General features: G+C 49.7%; 2 protein-coding genes and 1 pseudogene across 6 annotated transcripts; all 3 read left to right on the forward strand.

Moving 5' to 3' along the window:
• Positions 1–27,825, forward strand: part of LOC132334705 (zinc finger protein 850-like) — a 1,130,993-nt pseudogene that overhangs the window by 929,380 nt on the left and 173,788 nt on the right.
• Positions 384–21,153, forward strand: LOC132334790 (hydrocephalus-inducing protein homolog). Of its 5 annotated transcripts, XM_059860933.1 has the most exons (10): positions 2,132–2,364; positions 2,838–2,922; positions 3,674–3,789; positions 4,056–4,384; positions 5,964–6,098; positions 7,488–7,687; positions 11,434–11,558; positions 12,837–13,041; positions 17,256–17,443; positions 18,542–21,153. In XM_059860933.1, exons 4-9 carry the CDS (start codon positions 4,325–4,327, stop codon positions 17,341–17,343), a joined length of 813 nt encoding a protein of 270 aa, XP_059716916.1. In that variant the 5' UTR covers positions 2,132–2,364; positions 2,838–2,922; positions 3,674–3,789; positions 4,056–4,324; the 3' UTR covers positions 17,344–17,443; positions 18,542–21,153. The 5 variants fall into 5 exon arrangements, with proteins under 5 accessions (XP_059716917.1, XP_059716916.1, XP_059716915.1 ...); XM_059860934.1 differs by lacking the exons at positions 2,132–2,364; positions 2,838–2,922 and adding an exon at positions 384–705; XM_059860932.1 differs by lacking the exon at positions 2,838–2,922.
• On the forward strand, positions 21,215–24,776 carry ENOSF1 (enolase superfamily member 1). The gene has a single exon (XM_059860824.1). The coding sequence runs from the start codon at positions 22,442–22,444 to the stop codon at positions 23,798–23,800; it is 1,359 nt and encodes a 452-aa protein (XP_059716807.1). The 5' UTR covers positions 21,215–22,441; the 3' UTR covers positions 23,801–24,776.

Raw genomic sequence — 27,825 nt, forward strand, 5'->3', positions numbered from 1 at the left:
ATACCCAGGAAAAGGGGGTGCAAGGAGTGTTGGGGCAGGATAAGGGTGTGCAGGGGGTCCTGGAAATGGGGAAGGAGATGCGGGGGGTCCCTGTGCCCAGGAACAGGGATTAAAGGGCCTCCCCGGGGAGCTCCCCAAAGCCTCTCCCAGGGGAGAGCAGGAGTTGGGTCAGTAACTCTGGGAAGAGAAAAGGGGGTGGCCCCGGCTTGGGGGGGACATGAGGGAGTCACACACTCTCCCGGGGGGACACGACCCCCGGGGACCCCCACTCACCTTCTCCCACAGGGGAGGCCGAGCCCCAGCCCAGGCAGCATCCTGGGGGGGAGGGACGGGCGGGATCCGGGAAAGGGCAGCAGCTCGCGGGTGTCGCGGTTGCCTGATGACCACAAACAGGGCGGCACCGTCTGTGCCAGCGGCGCGGCCTCAGTTGGCTGAGAACGCGGTCCTGGCTGGTTGTGCGCAGCCTGGGCTCCTGCAGGCGGCTTCGCTGGGCGATTTGCCAAGTGAATTGTTCACGGAGCATTGGTCTCTGCCAGCGAGTCCTGTGAATTTGCGGAGCATTGGTCTCTGCAGAGGATTCCTAAACGTGCAGGACATTGTTCTCTGCTAGGGAGTCCTCAATTCGCACAGCATTGGCCTCTTAGGAAGGTTCCTCCACGTGCAGAGCTTTGGCCTCTGCGAAAGGTTCCTGAATTTCCTTTGAAGGTAAAGATTGACTAAAGTTGAACTTCTCGGTTTTGTCTCATCTGCACTCTCAGAGAGAATGCCAGTGGGAAATACAGGATGGGATAATGCCCGTCTTCTGGTGCAGCAGTTCAGTGGCACGCACAGCTGAGTGGATGAACTATGGCCTACTGATTGTGCTGTTTTTTGCACTGAAGAAATGCAACATTTTCTAAATGTACTAGTCTTTACATTTTTTTTCCTATAGTGATTGCTTAAACTGCTTAAAGGTGAACAATTTCTGCTCAAGTTTCAGTGGGTTGTTATTGTCTGGTTATTAAAATTATTAGGGAGAGGCCTCTGAATTGAGGTGCAAACGAGACCATATGTCAAAGTCAATAGTCTGGATTTTATGTAACAGTAAATGTGAGGAAGAGAGAAAGGAATAGAAAAAGCGGGAGAGGGGGTGGGGGGTTGGGAAGAGGGGGGACAAAGAGAGTGACAGAGACAGATTAGGTAGAAAATATCACCATTCCTTGGATTCCATTGGTGTGCCATAAAATCCTCTTCTGGTCTTCTCTGTGGTGAGGTCTCACAAAATGTAAGACTCCAATGGATTCATGCAGATTTGGGCAAGGTGGGACCTCCCAGGTACCTCCCTGGGGTGGGGCAAGTTGGACTCTGTCTATTGCCACTTTCAAATAATATAAAATCTCTAGCACTAGTATATTCTTAGAGTCTGCCATGAATTGGGTTGTGTTACTTTGCATGCCCTGCAGTCATTTGGTGCAAGGCCTCAGGAATGGGTCTGGGAGCACCGTGGAGGTCTTTGATGGGAGGTTTGTGTGCAAAGCTGTCCTCAGCAGACGAGTCTGTGGCTATGACTTGCCCACCTTGAACCCAGACAGAGCTGATTTTCCAGACAGCTGCTGGGTTTGGCTTTGTTGTGGATAGGTTTTTCTCCTAGCCTTGTTTACTTCTCCCCAGACCTGAGATAACAGGTCAATAGTGTCACCTTTGTCTTGTTCCAAGTTCCCCTAGGCAGCTTAACTCACAGTCCCAAGTTCCAGTCAGGAGGCATTTTCAGGGAGGGGTGGGCTGCGGTGGTCACAGCTTCTTTCTACAGTTTTGTCACAATGGGCAGAAAGTCCTTCATAACAATATTTAAGCCATTAGCCATAACATTCCAGTCTCTCCCAAGTCCTGTGAGGAGCAGCTGAGACAGCAGGGGTGCCTTAGCCTAAAGAAGAGGACGTCCCCTCTAGCTGTTTTTAAGTAATATTTAAGCTACAGCTTTGTCCGTTCTAACTATTGTTAATGTTCAGATTTTTAGCTGCAGTATGATCCATCTTTGAATTGCACAACATAGTGAATGGAGATTTGAATGGATAGTTCAGAAAAAGTCCAAGCAGGGGCCTAACAAAGTAGCTACTTACACCAAACAAGCACTTAGCTACTGTTCTGGTTTAAAAAGGAAGTGAGTTTTTTGGGATGCTGTGGTCAAACCAATCGGTACTCAGATTTGAATATTGGCACCTGGTGTGGCCACTGAGGATATGGACACGCCTCTGAGAACTCAGGGGATAAAAGCAGAGAACTGCCAGGAGAAAGTTCTCTTGGTTCCGGTTAGTGAAGAGTCCAGACCTGCCCTGCCCAGCTGCGGGCTGGGCGGGGGAGGGGAAGCCATGTGGCCGGGATGAGGTAGGATGGGCCTTGGACAGAGAAGGGAGGTGAAGGGCCCTGCAGGATGGAAGGGTGGAGGAGCACTGAGAGGCATCAGGCAGCCACCACCCCCCCTCCGGGAGAGAGAAAGAGAGAGAGAGGGAGCCTGAGCTTGTGCCACCTTGGAATTTGATATCATGTGCTGGCAGCAGGCCCGGCTGAGAAGGAGAAGGGGGGGGTGCAGCGGGGCTCGGTGAGAAGTCGTGGGAGTTCTGGGCAGGCAGAGGCTGAGATTTTAACCCTTTTCTTGAATGATGGGAATGAATGATCTCAATGAGAAGAGAGATGGAGATGAACTGGGAGGAAATGGGCAAGTGTGGTGAAAGTTTGTGCACGTGAAAGATGTCGGAAGAGTTGAGAAGAATCCGAGGTGGGAGGAGAGGATGGAGTGGCCTTTGGCTGGAGTTGTCTTGTATAGCTGTGGACACAACCTTTTTCTTCCTGAAACACAGAGGCTGCATTGGGGGCAGGCAATGGCTTGGAGCCAAGAGAGTGCAGTGATGTTATGTGAAGGAGTGGCATGAACAGAGACGACAGGTGAGGAGGGTGGTAGTGCCCTTGATCTTCAGTGAAGAAGGAGGTCTCGGTTCTTGAGACCCCTCGGCGCCAGGGGGTGAATTGGGGGGGGACATGTGTCCTGAAAATGAGAGACTGTTGCTTTTTTGGAACTGGGCAAAGCATCCTTAAGAGGGGAACCCTAGAAGCAGCCCTGGTCCATGCACAGTGGTGAGAGCACTGGGCATGGAAGGAAGAGGGCATGATGGCAGATGTTCTCCAGGCGGTGCCACATGTGACATGGAAACACAAGAGGTTTCAGCTGTGTTTCCTGGGGAAGCCTATGGTACAAGAGATTCTCCTCTCTTCTGATAATCAACTGAGAATTGATTATCTGAAGGGTGGTGGTGATGAACTGAGAGTTGATTATCTGAGGGGTGGTAACTTGATTGAGAATCCAAGGTTTTGTCTCACTGTGCTGTGTTGGAGATTTGGTGGGGGGAGGAGGAATGTGTTTTGGAAGGTTTTCATTCTGAGTTCTATGTGTGTGTTTCTTTTACGTCTTGTAAATTAATCCATTTCTTTCCTTTATTCCAAAGCTGGAGCCTGCTTAGCTCTATTTCTGGTCACATCTCACAGCAGACACTAGGGAGAATACATTTTCATGGGGGCACTGGCATTGCGCCAGCGTCAAACCATGACAGCTACTTTCAAATCATATCAAATTTTTAGCACCAGTATATCTCTTGAATTGGGTTCTGGATTTTCAGAGTTCCATTGTTGCTTCTTCCAGTTTTGTTGAGGCATTGCCACTCATCTGGGAGACCCTCCCTTCAAAATGACTTCTGGAGTCCCAGAGTAGAGCTCGACACCTCATCTTTTGTCCAGGAAAGACTGACATCTTTTACTGTAAGTACCCACTGGGCTGTGTTAAGGCTGCAAACACCCCTGGTGTCCCTGGTCTCCCTGCCCCTGTTGTCCAGCAGTGCTGTGAAGCTGCAGACCCCCTCCCCAGCTCTTTGTGCCATGCTCCTGTTGGTGAAGGTTGCCCTGGTGCAGTAGGGAACAGTGTGTGATGTTTCAGGGTCTTGCCTGGCTGTGCCAGCGGAGCCAAGTGAAACCAATGTACGGCTGAAGCCCTGAGCACGTGTTCTGTCCCTTTCCCTTTGCCACAGGAATTCCTTCTGTCAGGCTGGACACTCACCGGTGCTGCTCTGACCAAGCTGCCCTTGGGCACCTGGGCATGTGGTGGGGGGAAGCTCAAACTCTGCCCAAAGCCCTGAGAGCCACAGCTGGTCCCAGCTAGAAGAGGTTCCAAAGCAGCTGTTTTCTCTCAGCTCCTGTGTGAGCACAGATCCAGCCCTGCAGATGCAGTGTACAGCAAAGCAAGTTATCTGCTGCAGCACGTCCAGAAGAAAATGCCTCAGTGCCTTTGTTCTGCAGGATGGTGGAAATCTTCCTGTGCTGGGAATTCTCCCCTGATTTGGTTTGCCCTGTGTTGATGGTATCTATCCCAAAGGAGTTGCCTTCTCTTGCAAGCTCTGGATTGGTGTGAATGTTGAGGGCTGTACAGTTCTTACCTGCTCTCGGGCTTTGCCTTGAGTCTGTACCACATCCTGTGTCTCCTTGGTTAATCTCGGCTCCTCTGCCTCTCTCAGCCTGTTTTGCTCCCTTTGTGCAGCTCACAGTCAAAGCTCAGGGGCTGAGTCTTCTCCACTTTATGCTGGAATCACTTTTCATTAACAGCATTGTCACTGCAGGAGCTGTGTTCTGAAAGAGCCCTGCAATCAGGTGGATGTAGCAGAAGTAGTGAGAGGCCTTTAGGTGCCACTTCAGGCTCCTGCCACTTCATCCAGCTCTGCTCAGCTTTTCCAAAAGCAACACAGTGCTCTGCTTTCCCTTTGGAGAACCACAGCACACCAAAGCCATGAGCTCCTGGAGGTTTTCCCCTTCACTTGAAGAAATTGTGATTGTTTTGCAGTTTGCCAAGAGAGTTGAGAGGGAGAAAGTAGAAAAATGTCAGCAGTTGTGTTTCACTGTAAAGAGGAAAAGAGAGACCATTGGAATTTCAGTCAGGGAAAGATTTTCTCAAGTGAGGCTTGTGCCAAGAGTGGGCTGGTGGGAAGAGACAGGAGGGAGTCCAAATCATCTGGTTTAGACTTTTGGAGAGCATTTTGGTGCTTGGGGGTTGATATCAATGAGCTAGAAAATGCATGTTTGCTGTGTCTGTGTATCCCAGAGGGCAGAGCCTGGCCTGCTGGCTGGAGTTAGGAATGCCCAGCAGCCCAGCTTGCCTGCACAGGCAGCAAGAAGGCCTGGAGAGCCAAGATTGGCTTTTCATCCTGGAACCACACTGTCAGTCAGTGCTGGTCATGTTTCTCCAGGTGGAAAATGCCTTTGAGGCCCATAGTCAATAGTCACAGCCTCTCAGTGTTTCTGTCACTTTTGGCAAGCTGATTGCTCTCATGGTTTTATGATTCTTCCTTGCTGCTTTACTGCCCATTTAAATTCTCTTTGCCATCTACTTGTTTTAGGAGTTGTCTTGCTGTGTTCTTTCTTTTGCTTTTCAGGTTTGCTTTGATTCCCAGTAAGGCCACAGTGTTAGGCCTCCCCTCTTGCTGCTCTGCCTGCTTGGCTGTATCCCCAGAACGTCCCTACCCAAACCTGATCTGCTAGAAGGGAATTTCTTCCTTCCCCCAGGCCAATGTGTGTATTGCTTTCAGGGAGCACATTCCCCCTCTGGAACATGACAACTGCATGGCTGTGTGCAGGCAGAAGCCAGCAGGTTTTTGGCCTTGATGAATATGCAGGTGACTTGGTTCAGGTGCTCTGTCTCCATCTGGCTGGTGCTGAGCTGCTCGGCCCTTCCTTCCCAGCAGGCACTGCCTTACTGGCCCTGGCCAAAATGCTGGAGGCAGACAGAAGGGATTTGAGTTCAGCCTTGTGAATGATGTGCCTGTGCCTGCGGAGCTGAAAGTGCTTTGGGAAAGGGGCCAAGGAGGGATGTCAGCAGGGCATGGACAGGTCTCCTCTCATTCTCTTTCTACAAGTGGCAAAATCATTGTTCCATGTCTTTGCTGCAGTTTCTTCAGGTGGTGAAGGTCTCCATGGGGAGCTCCCCTTACTTCCAGCTCACGTGCTCCAGCGATGTGTTCCGTGTCGTGCCGCCGGGCGCGTCTGCCCCTGTGCGCATCCGCTTCAGCCCCGGCGAGAACAAGGTGAGACTGGAGGAGCCAAAGCACAGAATGATCTCCACAGCCACTGTTTTCCCTGCACTGTGGGTCCAGCCCATTCCATGCTGTGAGCCTGGCTCCAGTCCATGGGCAGGCAGCCTGCAGCCAGTCACACCTTGGCACGTGCTGTCAGGCACTGCAGCCAGGCCTGGCAGGCTCTGCTTCCCCTCCCTGCACATTCCTGAGCATTGCCAAGGGAAGATGCACAGGGAACAGGATGAAAATGACAGAGGGCTGTTAATAGATCTTTGGCCATCTCTAGGTACAGTGGAAGGGATTTAATTGTTATGGAAAATGCTAGAGGAACAAAGAGGTCAGAGAGCTTTCCTCCTTCCTGACTGCCAGCAGCTTCCCTGCCTCACCCTGGGCTTTAGCAAAGATGGTGCTTTTTCACCCCCTCTGTTCTGCAGCCTTGCAGCTGTGCTGTCCCAGAGCACAGCTGACCATGATACAGCTGCAGGGCCAGGGCAGAGGATGTGCTGTGCCCGTGAGCCTGGCCTGGCACAGGCACACTGGGCTCTGGGTGCCCTTGGTCAGCAGGAGGTTTCTGAGCTGCAGGGGACTTGGACACCTGCCTGAAGGAGCTCGTGTAGGGCAGGTACAAGCTGCAGGCAGAGCTGTGAGCCCAGATCCCGTGGCAGTGACACAGCTGTGGCTCTGTCTTCATGCCTGTCCCTGTGCTTGCTCTGTCAGCTGGCACCCATTCCATGCCAAAGGTGCTTTTCTGGGGAGGTTTGAACAGCTGTGCTGGGATCTGGAGGCTTGTTCATACAGAAGGGTTTAGGAGATGGCATGGAAGGGAGGAAGCATTGCCGGGAAACAAAAAGAGGCCCTTTCCAACAGCATCCTGCTGCCTCTTAGCACTGTTCTCCTCCTTACTTGGTTGGAGAGGCAAAGTTAGAGGGGAGTTCTGAGCCAAGTGATGTTTCTGCACCAGGCCAGGGGTGCAGCAGCTCTTTGGTGCAGCTGTTTTCTCATCTTCCTTTTGCTGCTTAGAGTCAGTTTAACACTTTCTCCTATTCTCAAACGGTGGGAATATAGAAACCTAAGGAGGAATGTCCTGTGTTCCCTAGCTCCATGTTCCTTAGAAGGGACTTAGGAATTCTTTAACATCATTAAAATGTAGAGTTAAAATTGTGGTGGCCTAGGGCAGTTCTCTGGATGACCCAAGTGACAAAAGAGCTTAATGCCACTGAGATACGTTTTGCAGAGTGTACCGGTGCCTTTTGAAATGTGACATATTAGTAGAACTTAGTGTTATTTAAGGGTGGAATAGGTAAATTGATGCCCTTGAAGGGTTCTAAGAAATGGTTTTTCTTCTGCCATGGGGATGGCACTAAATGTCCTGTGCTGAGGCAGTTTCTTTTCCTGCAGGATTATTCCCATGAGCTCGTCTGTGTCACTGAAAGGGAAAGGATAGTTGTGCCAATTCGGGCCATTGGTGCCCGAGCTATCCTGGACTTCCCTGCCCAGCTGGACTTCTCCAAGTGTCCAGTCAAGTGCAGCACCCAGAAGACTCTTCTGGTCTGCAATGTCGGTACCCAGGCAGCTCGTTACCAGCTGTGCACCCAGAGGTCAGGATCTGTCCTTGCACAAAACACCTTTGGGTGATAACAGGGCTGGGAAAGAGCACCAAAAGGAACCAGAGCAGCCCTGCAGCCTGGCTGGAAGTGAGCAGGATGGAGGACATCTGCTCTCGCTTTCGGTGTTCTGAGCAGGATGCAGCCTTTGAGCTTTCTCTGGCCCCGCTTTCCTGGAGGCTGCTGGAACATGCTGGTAGCTGGCTTGCACCCTCCTGAGCACAAGCAGCTTCTGAAATGCTTACTCAGCACTGTCAGCCAAATAGACCCATTCTCTGGAAGGCCACAGGCACGTGGCTTTCCACTGCTCCTCTCATGAGATGCCCAACATGAGCTGTGCTGCAGGCAGCCGGTGCAGTTCCTGCTACTAAAGCTGATCTGATTTCCCTTGCCAGCTGGGGGCATCAGTCACCTCTTCTGCTCCATGATGAACCTTTGAAAGCCAGTTTAAAATTTCAAACAGATGATTTAAGTCTCTGAATAAGGTTTTGCCCCCTTTCATTGAGATTTCTTTTTTTTTTTTTCTGAAGTCCCTGTGTTTCTGCTGTTTTTTCATTTTGGTTTGTGTTAAATGTTTGCCAAAAGATTATTAATTCTTCATTGGGAACTTTGATGAAGTTTGAGCTCTTCCAATGCCTCTCAATATACCACCTGCCCATAGGTACTTCCTGCACAGGTGTGTAGGAAATATGAGACATTTAGTGAAGATGTCAAAAGAATTTGGGCTGATTTAGAAGATTAAAGCATAGAATAACTTTTCCAGAGGGGACCTCTGAAAATCATCTGAGCAAACACACTGCTCAAAGCAAGAGCACTGTCTGGGGATTGCAAGGTGCCATTGGGAGATCTGGACCTGCCTTTAGATGCCATACAAGGAAACAAACTTCCCAATGGACCTAGTTAAAAAGCAGAAACAAACAACCTATTAAAACCCCTCCATACCTTCTCTTTTTTGCCTGTTGGTTGCAGTAGTGATTCATTGAAAGGGTAGATCTAACAGGATGGGAACTATCTTAAGGAACAGCTTACAATGAACAGATAAAAGGCCAAAATTTAGCCTGCTTGCCCCATCTCTTGGCACTGGTTTTCATTTGGTTATTACAGTGTCAGGGATGTGTCCTTAACAGCTCTTCTATCTCTGGGCTCAGGGTGCAGCTTAGTGATGTTGGCTGAAATTCAGAGGAGTAGAGTTTGTTTCCTTGGGTTTTGGGGAGCCAGGTGTGTGTGAGAGATGACTGCTACAACAGGAACAGAGGAGTCTGGTGGGAACAGCCCAGGGTGGGATGTGGGAGAGGCAGAGGCTGATTGCACCCAGTTTTTCAGTCCAGAAAACTGAGTCCTGAATTTGGCTGGATCCTCTTCTACTGATAATTTGAAAATAAGAAGATACCTTCTTTCTCAGGAAACCCCTGGAGTCACCCCCAGGAGTGTTATTGCCATCCTGCCATCTGAGGGCAGGAGCATGTAACATGGGGCAGCAGTGGGAATGGAATGGAATGGAATGGAATGGAATGGAATGGAATGGAATGGAATGGAATGGAATGGAGGCAGTGCTGAAGTGTGGCCAGGGATTCCCTTAAGTGGCAGCTTCTCTGTTCTGGTGCAATTTCTGGCAGAAGAAGAAGAACAAAATCCTGTGTCTTGCCCCCAGCAGGCACTGATCCCCTCGAGCCCCAGCAGAGAGCTGCAGCAGTCCTGGCATCACCCCTGGGGCGGATGCAGGAGCTCTGGGGCTGCTGGGGCCTTGTCTTTTCTCCCCTCTCTCCAAAGCCTGACGTCCAGCACATAAACATTGCTGGCCCAAGGCTTCTCCATCAGCCAGCAATGATGTTCTCACCAGTGGGAATGGGAACAGGTTAGGCCCATCATTGCAGCAAGAGGTCCTTAATGAGGTGAACCTGAAGCAAGTTCATCAGCTATCACTGCTGACATGAGCAAAGTTCAGCTTTTCAGATGTTCTCCTTATATTTGTGTGTGCTGGTTAATCACCAAAGTCCGCTGAACACACCTGTAAGTGACAGATTGACCAGCAGCAAAGCACCAAGGCCAGGAACTTTTGTTTCCTCAGTGGGGCTGTAGAAGAGCACAAAGCCCAGCAGCTGCTGGGCAGAAGCACATTTCCCCTGAGCTCTCCCTGAGCATCAAAGCACAGTCTTGTGTTTGTCAGGCAAGAGCTGTTCACCTGGTGACCAATCCTGATTGCTCCTTAAAAATCCAAAGAGCACCAACACATTTGCAGAAGCATTTCCAACACATTGCACAGAGTTTGTCAGGTGGGCCAAGCCAACAGTTACCAGCCTGGATGACAGCCCAGAGTCCCAGACTGCATTGCTGGTAAACACACAGAAACTTCCTGTTGTGCTTCCTTGGTGTGCTCCTGCTCATGGTGCTTCATTGAGCTGGGATTGGACCCTTCAGACTGTAAATGGCATGCTCTTTTTGGGTTTCCATGTCACTGTATTGCTCTAATCTGCATTTGCACTCTTTCAGAGTTTTGATTGTTCCTTTTCTTAGGGCAGCTTTCATTGAAGTGCTGATGAAATGTGCCCTTTTAGGCTAGATCAGGATGTTTTCAAGGTAAAAGAAACCAAAGAACCACACTGCAAATTCAGCAGTAATTATTCCTTGGTCTTCAAGGGAAAGTTCCTTCTCCCTGTCTGATTCCTAGGCTGTAATATCCCAGGACTGGTAGTGCCCTAACATTTGCATCTCCTGAGATGAGTTCTATAAACATCAGAAAAGGAGAAATTCCTGAGTCACTCAGTGTCAAGTTGTGCATGCAGGTAGCTCTGAACCCTCTCTGTGCTTTTCACAAACCATTCTCTGATGGGATTGCTGGCAGTGGGACCCTTGAGTCTCATTGCAGAGGGCAGGATGCAGAGTATGGGGGAGGTGAGGTCATTTTATCCCACAGCATCTTGTGGGGGCTGGATCTCCTCAGAAGTGGCTCAGTGGCGGTTTCTGACCCTGCCCTGTGTTCTGCTGACTGTGGTTGGGTTGCTCCCTGCATGCCCAAGTGTGAAAAACGCCAATCCCTCGTGTTAAAGTTTTAAAAGTTTAACAGTAATCAAATAGTTCTAAAAAGAGTAATAAAAATTAGAGCAATAAGAATTTGGACAATCAGAGTTAGGACAATAAAGGGACAATAAAAAAGCAAAGAATTAAGGACATCCAGGCATTCTGCTCTGCCACAGAACAGGTTTTGCTAACAAAGGATTAATCCTTAAAAGCAATATCCTGTTGCATATTCATATATCTCATACACAATGCAAACATTCCTTTCAAACTAGGGATTTTTCTGTTTATTGTCAACTTCCCCCCCTCATCTTGTAATCAGTCATCTCAGTCCTCATGAAGTCTGATTCTTCCTGATAAAGGGGCAGTAATTCTTCTCTTGGGATTTTGGGTGTCCTGTTGCTGTTATCTCTGTGTAAATCATTTCTTGATTTTCTTGTTCATTTCTTGAGCTAGTTAGAAAAAATATCTTACATCACGTAGTTTCTATTTTAATATGATGTTCTAGCCTAAAACTACATTTAACACACTACTTAAAAAGGATTAATACAGTACTACAAAACAACTTCCCAACATAACACCTATTATATTCATTTTAGTATTTGCAAACAGTCTATCGTATAATGTGCATTTTCACACCAAGTGAGCTGAGGTGAGCTGCAGTGCAGAAGGAATCTCATGCCCAGGTGTCTCCCCGAGCCCTGATCCCTCTCTTTGTGTTGCAGTCCTTTCTCCATGTCACCAGCCATAGGAATTCTGGACGCTGGTGACACCATGCAGGTGACAGTGGGATTTCACCCGCTGACCACGGGTGACCACTGCGGGTCCCTGGCAGTGTGCTGCAGCACAGGTGAGTGCTGGGCCCTGCACGGGCACAGGACAGTTCTCCACCATCACTCCCTGTTGTCCCATCCCCCTCCATTCCCTCCTGAGGTCCCTCCCCTGTTCCAGCTTTACCCCAAAGCAAACTGAGAACTCCTTGGTATTTAGGGGCTTGATCAAGTGGATCCCCTCTAACAGGGCTAAGAGTTTTGGACTCCTGTTTTGCTGGGAGTTGCTGAGTGGAGGAAGGAGGAACCCTGATTCTCCACTACCATGTGGCTATGCCTGGGTGAAATTTTATTTCATTCCTGGGCAGTGCTGTAGGTGAGGTGTGAGGTTTCCATCAGACTCTCTCCAATGCAATGGATTGTTTGCACACCTCTGTCCCATATGCTGCTTCTCCACTGGCTTGTCACAGACCCTTTTTCTATGTTGCCCTCTACACATTTATTTAGCTCCTGTCTAATAACATTCTCAGGCCCTCGAGTTCCTGTTTGGTGGTGACAAATCAAATTTTTCCTTGTCCCCATTTCCCAGGCAGTTCATGCTGTTTCAAACCTCTCATATCTATCTCCTGTTTGATTTCTAGACTGAGGAATCCCATTCAGCCTTCATATGGAAGCTGCTCTGTGTTAATCTTTCCTTAAACTTATTAATCTTTCCTTTGTCTGTTTTTTATTTAATTTGAAATGCTGCAGCTTGGTTTTTGAGATCAGAACAATATAAAATATTTCAAGACTGGTGCTGCTGTGGGTTTGATGATGATGATTTTCATGGTGTTCATTTTGTAGTGCTTTGTCAAATTGCAGAGCCAGGCTGGTTGTGTTTCCTTGCCTGTGTCCCCTCCTGCTGTGGGCTGTCACTTGTTCCTCTGGGCCTCCTTTTGCTGCCCACATGCTCCCAGGCGTGTTTGTTGGTCAGCAGCAAGGGATCCAAGGGATCAGGAGGGACAAGAGTCTCGTGAAATGCCCAGGGGAGACCCTGGGCAAGCCAGGACTGAACAGGGCTCCTCAGTGTGATCTGAGTGGGTCACTGGAGCACATCTGACAAATCTCACTGTGCATACTGTCACCTTGGGGCCAAATCTCTACAAACGCTCTCAGAAATAAGGTGGTTTAGGAGGTGCCCAGGACACCCTCACGCTGCGCACACAGAGCTGTCAGGACGTGATAAATGGACTGATCCACAGAACTGCTAACACAGCTAAAAGCTGTGACATTTCCTTCTGTGACCTGTGGTTTGCTCTGTTCCTTGTGTTTCCATCAGCAACTGAGCTGAGCCAAGTCTCCCCTTTGCTTTGTTCCAGGTGAAGAAAATATCCACACAAACCTCCACGGAGATGCTGTAGAAGTCAATGCTGGGTTGAGCACAAATTCCGTGGAGCTTGAGAAGACTTTCATCACCATGTCAAGCCACAAAACCATGTTCATTGAAAACAGGAGTAACATCACAGCCCACTTGCAGTGGAAGGCTTTTCCTACTGAGAAAGGAGAGATTGAAGAGAAGAGGAGGTTGGTGTGAAAGATGCATTTCAGTGCGATCCATGGCCCAAGACTGAAACTGATGCGTGGCCTGAGGGGGGTGTTGGTGCTTCTGAATGGTTTAGGCCAAGTAAACCATGCCTGGCACTGGGGTGTGTGTCCCTGGGCTTCAGGAGCTCAGCACTTGACATTCCAGTTCCATTGATACTCCAACCAAAGGATGGCATTTTGGGAAGGGAAGATTGGTTGCGATGACTGGATTTCTTTAAGTTCTAATTGGGCTTTTGCCTCTCTAATCTTCTTCCTACATCACCTGGCAACATCCTTAAACAGTTCACCCTCTTTCCGTAGGGGATACACCCTCTTGTTTTCCCCTTAGTTCCTTCAAAAGCTCCTTGCCCATCCAGGCTGGTTGTCTTCCCTGTCAGCTTGTCTTTCCACCCACAGGGACAGTCTGTTCCTGTGCCTTCCAGACTTCTTTCTTGAAGTATGTCCATCCTTCCGGGACCCGTTTGTTTTTAAGGGCTGTTGCCCAGGGTACTCTCCAAATCAGTCTCTTGAACAGGCCGGATCTGCCCTCCAGAAGTCCCCAGTGGAAGTTTTGTTGATGGCCCTCCTTGTTTCACCAAATATTGAGAGCTCTGTTATTTCACAGTCACTGTACCCCAGACCGTGGTGAACAGATGAAGTTCATTTAGTCATTAGGGAATTTCCTGGTGATATCCAGTACCTGGACCCCAGGGAGGCAGCAGCTTGCCCTGTGGAATGGATCCAGTCGACACCCAGGGCCCTCAGTTCCCCTTAGATGGGAGTCACCTACTACCACTACCCTTCTTTTCTTCTCAGTACTGGAGGCTGTGATCTGTCTGACAGACCAAGTGCAACTGTGAGACTCTCCAGACAGAACTTTTACTTTAGTGTCATCTGCCTGACCCTCTGGAACCAGGGCCTCATACCTGTTCTTTCAGGGCACCTGGGCAGGTGATGGGGTCAGGACGGAATTTTTTTACCTCCCCAGCAGAGATCCATTTCCATTCCCCACTGTCACCTAGGTCTCCTCCTTCTGCCTGATCCCAAGAAGGGCAGGGCTTGACTAGTTCCTGCTGAGCTTCTCTCAGGGTTGAATGGGTGTAACTCCACCAATTTATTTCTGTTTCACTCTCCCTAATGCTCCCCAGCCTTTCCACTTCTTCCTTAAGCTCTGCCACTGGACAGAGCAGACTATTCAGCTGCTCACACCACACGCAGGTGTCTTTTGCACTGTCCTCTGATATTAGCACCAGGCTCAGACCCTCCATGCAGCCAGGGGTGTGGACAGCTGCATCCTTCCTGGGGGGTTCTCTTTGAGTTAGTACACTCCTGCTGACAGCAGCAGCACCAGTGGCTTTTCATCAGTTTTGAACCATAGCTGGGAACAAAAAAAAAAAAGCAGAAAGAAGAAAGAAAGAGAAAAAAAAAAAGGCAAGCACTTCACAAACAGCAAAAAGACAGAACCCACTACACAAGGAGGGTGGTTGGCTGCAGCCTTTCTGCTCAGCCATGCAAAAACTAAAAAAACACCATGCCAAAACTGCTGGGCCAGAACTGCCATGGCAAGCCCCTGTTTGCTGCAAGCCAGGTCGCTTGCACTCCCCAGAGCCGTTTTAAATTGCCTCCATAGGACCAGGAGATCCACCCTTGCCCACCTGAATGGCTGGTGAGAGGGTCCTTTAGTGCCCTGGGCTTCTTGGTTTTCCACTGTTCTCAATCTCCTTACACAGTATCTGACTTCCATACAAGCTTTGTGTGTTAAAAGAAAATCTCATGACCTTCTCTAGCTACTTCCCTGGGCTGTTTATTTTCATTTTTTCCCACTTTCCTGCCTCAGCCTGGACCCCAAGTGATCCACTTTCCCCTCAGAAGCAACTAGGTGTCCCCAAAGTAAACTTCAACCTGGTTTTGGTTTTGTGGGTTTTTTCCAATTACATCTGTTTTCATGCTAGTTTGTGTCCTAGACTGTCACCAGGGCATTTTGTTCTTCCTTATTTCCAGTCCTAGGCATGCATGTAGCCCCAAGGCCACCGTCCTGTTGTCAGAGCAGCTTTTGAGATGTCAGAGCAGAGAGGACTTTTTTATGAGAGGAGAGAGTGCAGGATCTTTCCCTCTCAGGACATTCTACTACCATGCACTGGGATGGGAGCCAAAAAGCTCTGGATCATGAAAAGGTGTCTCCAGGAGTTTGCTGTCTCCCTCCTGCACAACAAAGTCCCTTTCCCTCTCAGAGCCTCTGAATTCATGCATATAAAACCTTGAATGTCACTCTGAAGGGGTGTAGTGCCTGAATTCATCAATTTCCTTTGGAAGTGCTCTGGGATGCTCTTGTGAAAGGCAGAGTAGGACACAGGGCAGGTCCAAAATGGAAGGAACAACGAGTGATGCTTGCGAAAAATGCCAATCACTTGTTTTAAAGTTCTTAAAAGTTGAAGAGTAATAAAATAGGTATAAAAATAGTAATAAAATTAGAGTAATAAGAATTTGGATAACTAGAGGTAGGACAATAAAGGACAATAAAAAAGACAAGAATTACAGACGTCTGAGTGCTCTGCTCTGCAACAGAACACACTTTGCTAGCAAAGGATTAACTCTTAAAAGCAATAGCCTGTTGCATATTCATATATTGCATAAATGATACAAACATTCTTTTCAAACAAAGGGTTATTGTCAACTTCCCTCATCTTGCAAATGGATCATCTTGGTCCCTCAAAATCTGGTTCTCCCTGATAAGGAGGCAATAATTCTTTTCTTGGGTTTTTTGGTGTCTTGTTGCTGTTATCCCTCCTTGAGCTAGTTAGAAAAAGTATCTTACATCACATCGTTTCTGTAGCCTAAAACTATATTCACCACACTACTTAAAAATATTAATATATCACTACAGAAAAAAGGATTACTACAACATAACTTTCCAACATAACACACATAGTACTCATTTTAATATTTGCAAAGAGCCAATCCTATAATATGCATTTTTCACAGTACTGGTAACACGTAGCTGCAAGCCAGCTTCGTCTCCCCTTCCCAGGGAAGTCCTGCTCTATGATCTTTATCTGCCTCCCCAGCAGCTCAGTGGTAGGGAAAGCCACCTGAAGTGGCTGGTGGATTCTCCCTCAGTTTTGGCAGAGGCTTTGAGCCAGGAGGGTCTCTTGAGGGACACTGGCTTTGGAAACCTCTCCTGAGCTTGCAGGTGTGGAGTAAACCTACCTGCTGGGCCAGGAACAACAAGTTATCCTCTGATCCATCTGGGAGCCCCATGGCTTGGGGTCAGCCCTTTCTGGGGAGCTGCTGCTTGTGAGAAATAGCCACTCCCTTTTCATAAGTTTAGAAAGGTTTATTAAACCTTATCAAAAATACAACAGAAGACTGAATAGAGAAAATGTTATGGTGTTGGGAGCAAAGGATTCTCCTCACCATGTGCTCACCCATACAATGGAGGTTTCGCCTTTTAACCCTTTAGCCCCTCCCAAAATTCTGTCCATTGACTCCTTCTTCACTGTCCAGTAGTAGAGTTTACTTCCTCAAATCTTGATTGGAGGTCAGATGTCACCGTATTGACAAGCTGACCCTCCCAAATATCCTTGATAACAATTCAAGGGGTAAAAAAAATTTTTATTAACCTATAGACATGACATTTGTCAGTTAACTGTGAGAGTCAAACATTGTGGCATTCACATTCTCGGAACAGAAACACATAATTCTGTCTCTCAAGGCTTTTTTCCTGAAGAAACACAGAGAGAAGAAAGAAAAAACAATTCTTATCTCTACTTGCTGCTTCTGTTGTTTTTGCACATGTGGAATGTGTTAGGAAGATTTTTTAGCAGAAGTGATTTTTCAGTTGGATTCTGCTGAAGATTGTTTTGTTTCCTTGGCCAATTGGAAAAAGCTGTGTCCTGGCTGTCTGGAGAGTCATGAGTTTTCTTCAGTATTCATTAGTATTCATTGTCGTGTAGTATGTATCTTTAAGATAGTGTAGTATAATGTAATCTAACATAGTTTAACAAAGCAATTGTTCAGCATTGTGAATCAGTGGAGTCAGGTGCCAATCATTCCCTGCCTTGGGGCGCCCTGCTTTTCGCTAAATCATCACATTACTCATCTATCACACTGCTGCTCCCTCCCCAAGTGCTTTCCTTTCCTGCACTCACACTTCTCTCTGCCAATATGTGGCTTCTTAAACCATCTGCTGGCTTTGATCTCTCCTGTGGCTGCAGGCATTGTCGATTCCTGTGGACGCAGAGAGAGCTGTGGCTGGAAAAAATTAACAGAGGAAAGAGAAACAGAAAAGGAGAAGGGCTCTAGTGAAGATCGTGCTGTCCTCCTGAGGCTCCCGGGGGAGATGGCAAAGTTGCACCAAGACCCCATGCTGTTCTCCGATGGCATTTTTTTCATTGAGCCAATGGTAAGTGATAGCTGAGAACCCCATTTTCCTCCTCCTCATCCTCCTCCTCCCCCCCCCGCCTTTTTCCTCCCACCCACTCTACCCCCAGCTGCGGTCACTCAGCAGATCCTCAGCTGGCTCGATGTGCTGGGAGGGAGGACATCAGCTTTCTGGCGCACCTGCAGAGCTCACCTAAAATGCCAAATGCTAAAAGCACTTCTGCCCTGGAGGCTCAAGGCAGGGCTGGGAGTCTGAGAAAGCCAGCTCTGCTGCCAGGGCTCCAGCTCAAGGGCGCTCTGTGCGTGGCCTTGCAGTGTCCACAGGGAGCAGTTATTGTAGGTAGGGGCTCCCCAACACATGGGGTTCAGCAGAGGGTGTTGGAGCACTGCCAGCTCACACACAGACCTGAAGCTTGCAATGGTTTGCTGGGAAAATGAGGCCAAATTCAGCCCAAGGTTAATCATGGAAATGCCAATCCCCTCCTGTAAGCACGCCTTGCACTATTTCTCTGTATCCCTTCCATTGTCCTCTGAGAGCCTGGACACAAGGGTGGAAGGTTTAAATGGGCCTTTGGAGTTCTCCTGCACACAGGGACAGAAAACCTTTTCCTTTTCTGTTTGTGCAAGCAAACTGCCGTGTGCTCCCATCAACCAGAGCCCTGATTCTGAATGCTGGCATTGTGAGAGACGACGAATGCCTGGTGTGTGCACAGTGCAAAATCCCTTCTCATCCTGGAGTAAAGCCCAGAAAAATGCCAACCTCTGCTTTCTTTCAAAACATCTTAACTAATATTTTTATTTCCAAGGAAGGGGATCATGTTCTCTTCTTGTGAAGAGCCACCAGGGCACAGTGGCAGTTGCATCCCACTGTAGCTGACAGCAGCATGATGTGACCAAGAGCTTGTGTCAGAGCAGTAGGAATATTGTGGAGAGTGGGAGCTGATCAGCTGAGCATTGAGAGCTTCCAGCAGTGTGTTGAGCTGGGTTTGGAGTGTTTCCTTGGGCTCCTTGTGTTGTTCACTCCTCACTGATGCTCTAAATAAAGGCTTACAGGACTGTGGTTGAAAACAAGAAATGTGAAGTTTGAAGATAAGTGTTTTGCTGTCTCTTTCTGTTGTAGGAGGGAGAAATTGGGCCGAATTGTTCAGCTGAAATCAAGGTGACCTTCAAACCCCTGGAAACACTGGAGTATCAAAGTTTGGCTTACTGCAGCATCTCAGGTGCAGCTCCTTTGCCCTGCTTCTCTCAGCCTCAGTGAAGCCATGGTGCAAGCCTGAGCCCCCTGGGCTCCCATGGAACTGCTGGGAAGAGTCCCTGGTCAGCAGGGCACTGCTGGCACATCCCCCCGGCCCTGCATCTTCAGGGAGTCTCCCGTGCAAGGCCAGGGTTCAGAATCCTGTGTCTGGGTTACTGATCCCAGAACAACTCAGACGGTGCAGGGAGAGGTTTTCATGCCATGGCTTTGCCAGCATTTCCTCAAAGGCCACAGAACTACAGAGCAGAACAGCTTGAGTGAACAAGCACAAAGCCCCTCCAGGCCACTGGCCTCCAGGAGGGGTCCATTTGACATGGATCCATCATCAGGCAGCAGGAGCTGAGTTGGAAATGTGTTCCCTGAGGCTGGATCACCTCCCAGTGCCCAGACACCACCAGAGCAGAGGTGGCTGAGCCCCCCTGAGCCCAGGGTGTTGGTAGAAGGAGCACCCTTGGCCAGCACCCGCTTCTCTCCCTGTGTGGGAATTGGCCCCTTGCAGCTCTGTTGGTGGGCGGCTGGCACACACGCGTGGCCGTAGCCGGCGTCAGCTGAACGGTTCGTGCAGGGGAGGGTCCCCTGGGGGGGGTTCCTGGGCCAGGGCCCCACCTTGGCCGCCACCTAGCAACCAGCTTAGAACTGGTGCAGAGCAGGGGAATCTGACTGTTAATCAAAGCATCGCGAAGGCCCGAGGTGGTTGTTGACACGATGTGATTTCTGCCCAGTACTCTGAATGTCAAAGTGAAGAAATTCAGTGAAGCGCGGGTAAACGGTGGGAGTTACTATGACTCTCTTAAGGAGAACACCTGCCCTCCCTGTCGTTGACCTCGCCACCCAGCGATAGTTTCACAAAACCACTGAAAGAAAAAGTTGGCACAGTTTTTTGCTATTGCACAGAGCCTTGTCCACGGGCTATTGTTGGACAAAGTTGGCAGCTCGGGAGAGGGCCGACTGCTAACTAATTCCACTTTCACTTGGACATGTCTCTTAATTTGTTAACCGGCTTTGACAAGATGGTGCAGTCTTTGGCTTTGCGGTACATATCTACTGCCACTCAAACTGACCCATCAGATCTGTGGGTCAAATGTTGCCTTCTGCTATAAGGCAAGGCGACCTGGTTTCAAGGGACAGCACGGCGACCCAAACTCACCAGGGTCACTCGGGCCAATGATGGATGCAGACACCAATGTGGTAGACGGTCAAAAGGCCTTTATTGTCTCATCTCGTAGGGTTTTATAGTCTAGGGAGCTTCACTACGTCAGAGGGGGGTCTGCAGTACTATCTATGGTTAGTAAGGAGTGGAAAGTTACTAGCGTTAGGGGGGCTGCATTCCTGGTTACATTCCTAGGGTGATCTCTTATCTCAGGGGATTAAGGGAAAAGGAATCCTGCCACTTTCCGTCACATCGCGTGATCTTCCGTTCGCCTGTCCCTATCTACCACAGTCAAAGATGCCGTTGTTCCATCTATACCCCCTCTGCCCAGTGAAGAGGGACTCGATCTGGTGTGTTTGGAGTTTGTTAACTCCACAATGGTGATAGAGGAAAGGTTACACCAAGGAGTTGGATGGGAGGGCTTGGCACAGTTTCCTGAGCCCTATGAGATCTCCCCTGTTGGGGCTGCCCAGGATGATGAGTACACAGCTAGAGGCACAAAAGGGCCAAAAACACCTGAAGCTCTTCCCGGGCCCAGTGGTGACGGTGCAAAGAGTCGAACACCTGTCTTGTCCATCCCGGATGAAAAACCAGCTTGTCCGCACTGTGATACCCGGTTCACTAGGATGTCAGGGCTGATTGACCATCTTAAGAGGGCGCACGGGCAGAAGAAAGTCATCTTCAGATGCTCGAAATGTGGTAAACAAAATCTTAAATACCACAGCATCTCCTGCCACGTCCCACGCTGCAAAGCGGAGGTATGTGTGGCTCCCACTGGTGAGTGGGCCTGTGAGGTATGCCAGCGTGGGTTTACGACCAAGGTAGGCCTGAGCCAGCACAAGAGGATTAGACATCCTCTTGTGAGGAATGTGGAGCAGATTGTGGCGTCCTGCGGTATTCCGTGGTTTTCCTGGGCCCTGTATGAGTCCAAATCCGGCTAGCCCACATGGATCCGCATAGACGAAAGTAACAGACCAGAGGCGCTCTTCTCCACGTGGGTGCAAGTATCTTGTTTATTGGCTTGGTGGCAAGACACTCTGGTGACGGGGCCACCCAGGTAGAAAAGAGGGCGTGGGACTCTCACACAAGAGGTTTTATACCCTAGGGGATGGGGGCAGGGGAGAGAGGACCAGGGCCAATGGGATGCCATTGGGGAGGGGCAGGGTACCTATGGGACAGACCACCCAGGTGTCTATAACAGGGGGGGTGTAAGGGGGAGACCATGTGATGAGGGAGGGGGGAAAACCCATCTACCTGACCCAACATGCTCAGTAAAAATTTCCCATCACCCAGTGCAACAACTAAATAAACTATTTAGTGCAATACAGCAGCGTCCCATCCTAAGGAGTCATCAGCTCGAGGGGCTTACAGATGTGTATGGACTGAGGAGGAGGAGGCTCTCCTGGTGCAGTTGGTGGAAAAGTTTGCCGGTAATCGCAATATTAACCAGTTTATTGCGGAGCACATGCCATCTAAAACCGCGAAGCAGATCAGCGATAAGCGGTGCCTTCTGGCGAGAGGTCCCTTCGCTAAACATCGGGTTGAACCAGAGGGCGGGGCTGTACAAGGCCCCGGGTCTGCTAAGTCGTGTAAGGAGGGTCACTTGAGGCTCCAGTACCGCAGGGTCATCGAGGCGGGGTTATCGGCAGGCAGATTCACTACGTACCGGGAAGCCTTCAGGAAGGTTCTTGATGGGCAAGATCCACAGCAGGTGGTGAACGATGTTTATGATGAGTTTCTTGGTGTTCTGGTTGGGGCAGGCCAGAATGTTAAATCTGCTTCCAAGGGTCGAAAGTCACAGGCATCCAGAGGCTGGAAGGCATCCAAAAGACCAGCTAATTGGATGCGAAAGAGGGCTATTAAGAGAGGTAAATTTCTGAGATTTCAGATGTTATACGAGTTGCATAGAAGGCGTCTTGCGCGTATTATCTGGGACAGCATGGAAGCCTTGCAGTACCTACTTCCATCTGGTGTTGTCCATGAACACTTTAATAAGCGATGGGATACATCTGTCGAGTTTGGTGGCCTTGTTAATTTTCCTCAGTATATGGAGGCTGATAATACCATGTTTGAGGCCTTGATTACCAAGAAAGAAATTGTAAGAACCTGAGTGAGATGTGTAAAACCTCCGCTCCCAGACCAGATGGGATTACGTTGGGTCATCTTATTAAAAAAGACCCTATGCTCTCCCGGTTGACTGCGATCTACAACCTCTGGTTGATTGCCGGTACAATCCCAGACGCGCTGCGGGACTGCCGGACGGTTTTGATACCCAAGTCTGTTGAGGTGAGCAGACTTGGTGATATCAATAACTGGAGGCCTATCACCATTGGGTCGACGGTGATTAGGCTATTTTCCAGGATCGCTACTGCGAGACCGTCCTGGACATGTCCCATTAACCCCCGGCAAAGGGGCTTTATCTGCGCGTCGGGTTGTGCCGAGAACCTCAAGCTGCTACAACTTGTGGTTAAAAGATCAAAGCGGGAGCATAAACACCTGGGGGTGGTGTTTGTGGACAAATTGCCAAGGCCTTAGACACTGTTTGTCACCAGCATGTAACTGAAGGTCTGAGGCCGGGAGGTGTGGATTCACATGTGTTGCAGTTGGTAAGGGAGATGTATCATTACATTAAAACGTGCATCTCCATCGGAAAGGATAAAACAGATCCCATTTACATTCGTTGGGGTGTCAATCAAGGCGACCCTATGTCACCTTTGCTGTTCAATTTGGCGATGGATCCCCTTCTATGTAAACTCGAAAATGAAGGTCAAGGGTTCCAGCATGGAGAGTGGAAAGTTACGGCCATGGCATTTGCTGACGACCTGGTGCTACTGAGTGATTCTTGGGAAAGCATGCAACGTAACATCAAAATTTTGGAGGCCTTTTGTCAGCTAACAGGTCTACATACTCAGGGGGAGAAATGTCATAGCTTTTACATCAAGCCAACCAGGGACTCATATACCATCAACTATTGTCTCATATGGGTAATAAATGGATCCCCCCTAAACATGATCGACCCAGGGAGTTCAGAGGAATATCTTGGCAGGTGGGTTGATCCTTGGACTGGTTTTGCGGATTCTGGATTACCAGAGAAACTTGCAGACTGGCTCCAGCGGATTGGGTGTTCATCCCTGAAGCCTCTTCAGAAGGTCAATATACTCAGGACTTATACCATCCCGAGACTGATCTATCTGGCCGACCATACAGAGGTCAATGTGGGCCTCCTCGAATCCCTTGACATGTCAATTCGAAAGTGGTCAGGGAGTGGCTTCACCTCCCACCGAGTAACGTGCGATGCAATCTTGTATTCGAGTTTTAAGGATGGTGCTTTGGGTATCATCAAGTTGGCGGCGCTAATTCCAAGCATACAAGCGCAGAGACTTCATAGACTGGCTCAATCTTTGGATGAGGCTCTTGTTGGCTTTTTAAAGGATGAACAGCTAGATCAGGTATTTGAGAGACTATGGATAAAAGCAGGAGGGAGACAAGAGTCCATCCCGTCGATTTGGGAACCCTTACCAGAGGTTGGTGGTGGTGGTGTTGAGGCCCAGTCGGAGTGGGAGGCACCCACTTCCAAAGTCCGCTATCCAAGACCCTGCGATTGGCGGAAAATTGAGTTTGAGAGGTGGGTACATCTGGTTGCTCAAGGCCACGGTATTGAGAATTTAGTGAATGATGTCATCAGTAATGCTTGGATAAGGCAGTATAAGGGCATACCTCCCCAAAAACTTATAACAGCCCTCCAGCTCAGAGCCAATGTCTACCCGACACGTGAATTCCTGGCAAGGGGTAGGCATGAGGAAGCTGTTCGATCCTGCAGACACTGTGGAGCTAGATTTGAAACAGTGGCCCACATTGTCGGCAATTGTCCAATTACTCAGGAGGCCAGGATTAAAAGACATAACATCGTCTGTGAGGTACTTAGCCTGAGGCTAGGGCGGAGAATTGGACTGTCTTCCAGGAGCTGCACTTGAGAGATAAAGTTAATGAACTGTTTAAGCCGGATTTGATCTTTGTTAAGGGGTCCAAGGCGGTAGTGGTGGACGTGACAGTGAGGTACGAGCACTCTGACTCCTCATTGAGGGAGGCCACCTCAGAAAAGGTGAGGAAGTATCAACGCCTTCACCTACAGATCCAACATCTGACTAATGTAAAAGATATAGACTATGCTGGCTTCCCCATGGGGGCCCATGGTAAATGGTTTGGCAAAAAGGCTGAGCTGCTATCGACCCTTGGCCTCTCTAAAACGAGGCTAGAGAGGACTGCTCGGGCCCTGGCATCTACAGTACTTTTTGCCTCTGTAGATATTGTGCTTTTTGGGTTTTAAGCAGGAGGTGTCAGAAAAGTTACCACAGGGATAACTGGCTTGTGGCGGCCAAGTGTTCATAGCGACGTCGCTTTTTGATCCTTCGATGTCGGCTCTTCCTATCATTGTGAAGCAGAATTCACCAAGCGTTGGATTGTTCACCCACTAATAGGGAACGTGAGCTGGGTTTAGACTGTCGTGAGACAGGTCTGATGATGTGTTGTTGCAATAGTAATCCTGCTCAGTACGAGAGGAACCGCAGGTTCAGACCCCTGGTGCGTGCGCTTGGCTGAGGAGCCACTGGCGCGAGGCTACCATCTGCGGGCTTATGACTGAACGCCTCTAAGTCAGAATCCTGCCTAGACGTAGCGATACCGCAGCGCCGCCGGCGCCTCGGTGGGCTCGCGATAGCCGGCCGCCCCCCCGCCCGCGGGCGGGCCCGGTGCGGAGCGCCGCTCGTGGTTGGGAACGGAGGGGCGGACGGAGGTGGCGCCGCCTCTCCCCCGTCGCGTACCGCATGATCGTGGGGCACCCGGCGCTAAATCATTCGTAGACGACCTGATTCTGGGTCAGGGTTTCGTACGTAGCAGAGCAGCTCCCTCGCTGCGATCTATTGAGAATCAGCCCTCGACACAAGCTTTTGTCACCTAGGTCTCTCTCTCGAACACTCAGGGGCCAGCCTGCCGCGACCTCCGGCATTGCAGGCGCGGTCTGCCTTTTTCCTTCTCTTCCTCCGAGGTCTCCTTGGCGGGCTGGGGCTGACAGGGGTCCCCGGTGGCGCGGGCCCGCAGGGCGCCCGCGCCCGCACGGTCCACCTTCACGCTCTTCTCCGCGCGGGTCTTGGACCCGATACGCGGAGTCCAGGGGCTGGGGCAGTGAGCCGAAAGGGCCGCATGTTGCCAGCGCAAGAGAGAGGCCCCGCCGGGCCGCGTGGCCTCGACTTCCCTCTGCACAGGTCCCGGGCCCGATATGTGGGGCGGGGGCTTGGCTGCGCTGGCAGGGGAGGCGGCGGCGGGTCTCCCGACACCGCGCGCGAGGGCGCGTGGTGAGGGGGAAGGCCCATTTGCTGCCGTCTCAGGTCGCGGGAGTAGACCTGGTGTCCACGGGAAAGGCAACCGGCGGCGGTGGAGGCAGCGGAGGCGGGATCCAGGTGGCGGCGGGATCCTGGCGCACGTTTCTGGCAGCCCTGGGCGCTCCACCGGCCCGGGACAGAGGGAGAGTGCCTCCGCCGCGACCTCCTCCCTCCCATCCGAGCACGGTATACGTGGCTGTGACTTTCCTGAGGCAGCTTGGGTCAGTACAGCTACTAAATGCGGTGAAACAAATTCCTCGGCAAAGGGCTACATGGCTTTTTGTCTGAAACCTGGCCCCCCGGTTTCAGAGAGGGGCAAAAAGTTTGGAGATGGACTTCAATTCGAAGGTACAAAATCCGGATCTATTCCTTTGGAGGGGGTCTGGGGCCCACCGGTCTGCCTGTCCAGGGTATCTGTGGACACTCAGACTTCCCACTCCGACTGGGTAGACCTGTTGTCCAGGGGTCTACCCGGCACAAATTTTTCTGACCCCCAGCAGGTAGACCTGTTGTCTAAACTTTACTTAACATCTAAACCCACCAATTTGGCAGAAAATTAATTGAATTTGCTGGTAAAGTTTCCTTTAGAGCTCTATCGGTCAGACTTGCATGTGCATGAGGGTGTTCATTTTTCTGTGGGTTGGGAGGTGTTGAGCAGGCTGCCTGAGGTGTACGAACAACTTGCACCACAACCGTGTGTGGGAGAAAATTTAGATTTTTCTAGCCCTCCACGAGACAGTTTTGAAACGTTTGTACCTGAGGAGGAAAGGGGGGAGAAGGCGTGTGTGAGCACACTGGAAACATTGCCTCCAGTGCCCGGTAAGCCCAGGGAGCAAACGCCAGATGACATCGTGAGGGTGAGTGTTCCTGACAAAAATCCACCTTGTCCTTGCTGTGGTATCCGGGTCAACTCTGTGTTGAACCTGATCGAACATCTAAAGGGGTTGCACGGGAAAAGGAGGGTTTGCTTTCGGTGTGTGAAATGTGGAAAGGAAAATACTAACTATCATAGTGTGGTTTGTCATTTCGCAAAATGCAGGGGTCCAGAAATTGTAAAAGCTCCAGCAGGCGAGTGGATCTGTGAGGCATGCGGCAGAGATTTTACAACTAAAATTGGCCTGGGACAACATAAAAGATTGGCACATCCATCAGTAAGAAATCAAGAAAGGATCGTTGCTTCCCAACCGAAAGAAACATCAAAGAGAGGAGCCCACAAAAGATGCTGGACAAAAGAGGAGGAAGAACAGCTGATAAGATTGAAGGCACAGTTCGAGGGAAACAAAAACATCAATAAGCTTATTGCCGAACACCTGACAACCAAAAGGGCTAAGCAAATCAGCGACAAGAGAAGACTGCTGCCCAGGAAGCTGACAGGTGGGACTGATGAGGAACCTGGGGTGAGTCATCGCACCAGGAGAGCAGCTAGGACCTGGGAACAGAACCTGGGGTGGATCATCTGCCAGGAAGGACAGCTGCCGGAGGGAAAACAATGGCCAAGATAAGGGGACACCTTGATAAGAAGAACAGCTGCTGCCGGGAAGCCATCGACCAGCAGAGGGTGGGGGAGCTGCAGGCTCATTATCACAAGGTGCTCGAGGAACGCTTATCAGCTGGAGCAATTAACACCTTCTCCGGAGCATTCAAGCAATTAATGGACGGCCAGGAAATCCAGCCAGTGGTTAACCAAACATCAAAGGACTGCTTTGGATGCTTGGAATCGATAAGCCAGATAAGAACAGCGACCCGTGGGAAAAATTACAAAAATAAACAGGGGACCCAGGAGAAGGAGCCAAGAAAGCCGTTTCAGAAATGAATGAAGGAGAGGGCGATCCAAAGAGGTAATTACCTACGTTTCCAGTGTTTATTCTACCTGGACAGGGGGAAACTAGCTAAAATTGTTTTGGACGACATGGAATGCTTGTCCTGTGATATATCACCCAGCGAAATTTATTCGGTATTCAAAAGCAGGTGGGAAACACCTGGTAATTTTTCTGGCCTTGGGGACTTTGAAATTAACGGGAAGGCTGACAACAGTGCCTTCAGGGACTTAATCACGGCTAAAGAAATTGAAAAAAATGTGCAGGAAATGAGCAAGGGCTCGGCTCCGGGTCCAGATGGGATTACTCTTGGGGACATCAAGAAGATGGATCCCGGATATTCCTGGACCACCGAGATCTTCAACCTATGGTTAACATCTGGGGAACTCCCGGACATGGTGAGGGGGTGCAGGACTGTTTTAATTCCTAAATTAATCAAACTGGACCGTTTAAAGGACAATAATAACTGGAGGCCTATCACGATCAGTTCCATCTTGCTGAGACTCATCTCCAGGATCATAACAGCCAGGCTGAGTAACGCGTGCCCCTCAACCCAAGGCAAAGAGGCTTTATCAGAGCAGCAGGATGCTCTGAGAACCTGAAACTACTGCAGACTATAATTTGGACTGCCAAAAGAGAGCACAGACCGCTGGGTGTTGTATTTGTGGACATTGCCAAGGCCTTTGATACAGTAAGCCACCAGCACATCATACATGCTTTGCAACAAAGAAAAGTGGATCCCCACATCCTCGGCCTGGTGAACAATATGTACAAGAACATCAGTACGTACATCACCACAAAAAG

Source organism: Haemorhous mexicanus, chromosome 16 (assembly GCF_027477595.1).
Source record: "Haemorhous mexicanus isolate bHaeMex1 chromosome 16, bHaeMex1.pri, whole genome shotgun sequence".
In the NCBI taxonomy this organism is placed as follows: domain Eukaryota; kingdom Metazoa; phylum Chordata; class Aves; order Passeriformes; family Fringillidae; genus Haemorhous; species Haemorhous mexicanus.

Excerpts from the sequence above, each read along its gene's own strand:
- LOC132334790 (XM_059860934.1), top strand. The coding sequence starts at position 4,325 with ATGGTGGAAATCTTCCTGTGCTGGGAATTCTCCCCTGATTTGGTTTGC. Across the intron at positions 4,385-5,963 it reads TGGTTTGCCCTGTGTTGATG|TTTCTTCAGGTGGTGAAGGT; the intron begins GTATCTATCCCA and ends TCTTTGCTGCAG. Across the intron at positions 13,042-17,255 it reads GAGATTGAAGAGAAGAGGAG|GCATTGTCGATTCCTGTGGA; the intron begins GTTGGTGTGAAA and ends CTGTGGCTGCAG.
- ENOSF1 (XM_059860824.1), top strand. The coding sequence starts at position 22,442 with ATGTATCATTACATTAAAACGTGCATCTCCATCGGAAAGGATAAAACA.